We start from the raw sequence: 1660 nt of genomic DNA, 5'->3' as shown, positions 1-1660 counted from the left end.
TTTGAGTCTAGAATTGTACAATAACACTTTCTGGCCAACTTCAAACTCTCGCCTCTGAATGTGTAAATCATGCCATCTCTTGGTGCGCTCCTTGATCAACTTTGAGTTCTCGTAAGCTTCCATTCTCAGCTCATCCAATTCATTAAGTTGCAGCAATCGTTTTTCACCAGCAGCTTTGAGATCCATATTCAACTGTTCATAGCCCAATATGCTCGGTGCTCCAACTCCAACGGTAGATGACACGCTTTCCCAAAAACCAGGCGGTATGAAGACATTCCTATTGGTGTCTTAAACGTTGTCCTGTAAGCCCACAGTGTATCGTCCAACTTCTTAGACCAATCTTTTTGGGATGAGTTCACTGTAACTTCCAGTATTCTCTTTAACTGCCTGTTCGAAACTTCAACTTGCCCATTGGTTTGTGGATGATATGGAGTTGCTACTTTATGTTTCACCCCATATTTGTTCAACAGCTGCTCTAATTGACAATTTATGAAATGTTTGCCTCCATCACTTATTATCGCCATCGATGTACCATATCTTGTAAATATGTACTTCTTCAAGAACTCTATTACCACTTTTGCGTCGTTGGTAGGCAATGCAACAGCTTCCACCCACTTAGAGACATAGTTAACGGCCACCAAGATGTATTGATTTGAGTACGATGGGGGAAAAGGTCCCATGAAGTCTATTCCCCATACATCAAATATTTCAACCTCCAAGATGTAGTTTAGTAGCATCTCATTTATTCTTGAGATATTTCCAGTTCATTGGCATCTATCGCATCTCTTCACATACTCGAATGTGTCTCTGAATAAAGTAAGTCAATAGAAACCTGACTGTATGATCTTTGCAGCAGTCTTTGAAGCTCCAAAATGCCCAGCATATGCAGAAGAGTGACAATGCTCTAGAATTTTCGGTACTTCATCTTTAGGAATACATCTTCTGACTATTTGATCTGCGCCTCTTCTGTAGAGAATGGGATCCTCCCAAAAGTAGTACTTCAGCTCTGTGAAGAACTTCTTTCTTTGATGGCTAGAATACTCGGGTGGAGAAATGGACTTAGCAAGGTAGTTAACAATATCAGCGTACCATGGGACTTTTTCTACTCCTAAATTTTGCTCATCTGGAAAGATTTCATTGATATCAACTGACATCTCAGGTTCATCCCATTCCAATCTTGATAGGTGGTCGGCTACCACATTTTCACTGCCCTTCTTATCCTTGATCTCAATATCAAACTCTTGCAACAACAATATCTAGCGGATCAATCTTGGCTTAGCATCCTTCTTTGTCATAAGGACTTCAGAGCGGCATGATCTATGTAGACAATGACCTTAGACCCAACAAGATACGATCCGAACTTGTCGAATGCATAAACCACAGCTAGCAATTCCTTCTCGATTGTCGCATAGTTGATTTGGGCGTCGTTCAAAGTTCTACTTGCATAGTATATGACATGAAAGATTTTATTCTTTGTTTGTCCCAATACCGCACCAACTGCATGATCACTCGCATAGCACATTAGCTCAAAGGGCAAATCCTAATCAGGTGACACAATCACAGGCGCTGTTGTTAGTTTTTGCTTCAAAGTATTGAACGCTATCAAACATTCCTCATCAAACTCAAAAGATACCTCTTTCATTAGCAAGTTGCACAGAGG

The 1660-nt window shown here is 40.6% G+C and overlaps 1 protein-coding gene across 1 annotated transcript in view; it reads right to left on the bottom strand.

Moving 5' to 3' along the window:
• The window catches only part of LOC111406546 (protein BREAST CANCER SUSCEPTIBILITY 2 homolog B-like), a 35310-nt gene that overhangs the window by 11809 nt on the left and 21841 nt on the right, over positions 1 to 1660 (bottom strand). The window contains exons 2-4 of the mRNA XM_023035955.1: positions 833 to 1240; positions 503 to 685; positions 168 to 287 (exon numbers count right to left, since the gene is read on the bottom strand). Coding sequence (XP_022891723.1) covers positions 168 to 287; positions 503 to 685; positions 833 to 1240 — 711 coding nt within the window. The remainder of the gene's footprint in view (positions 1 to 167; positions 288 to 502; positions 686 to 832; positions 1241 to 1660) is intronic.

This window comes from Olea europaea, chromosome 1, assembly GCF_002742605.1.
Source record: "Olea europaea var. sylvestris chromosome 1, O_europaea_v1, whole genome shotgun sequence".
Taxonomy (NCBI): Eukaryota; Viridiplantae; Streptophyta; class Magnoliopsida; order Lamiales; family Oleaceae; genus Olea; species Olea europaea.
The sequence above is the reverse complement of the archived record's forward strand: the minus strand, read 5'-3'. Positions and strand labels throughout refer to the sequence as shown.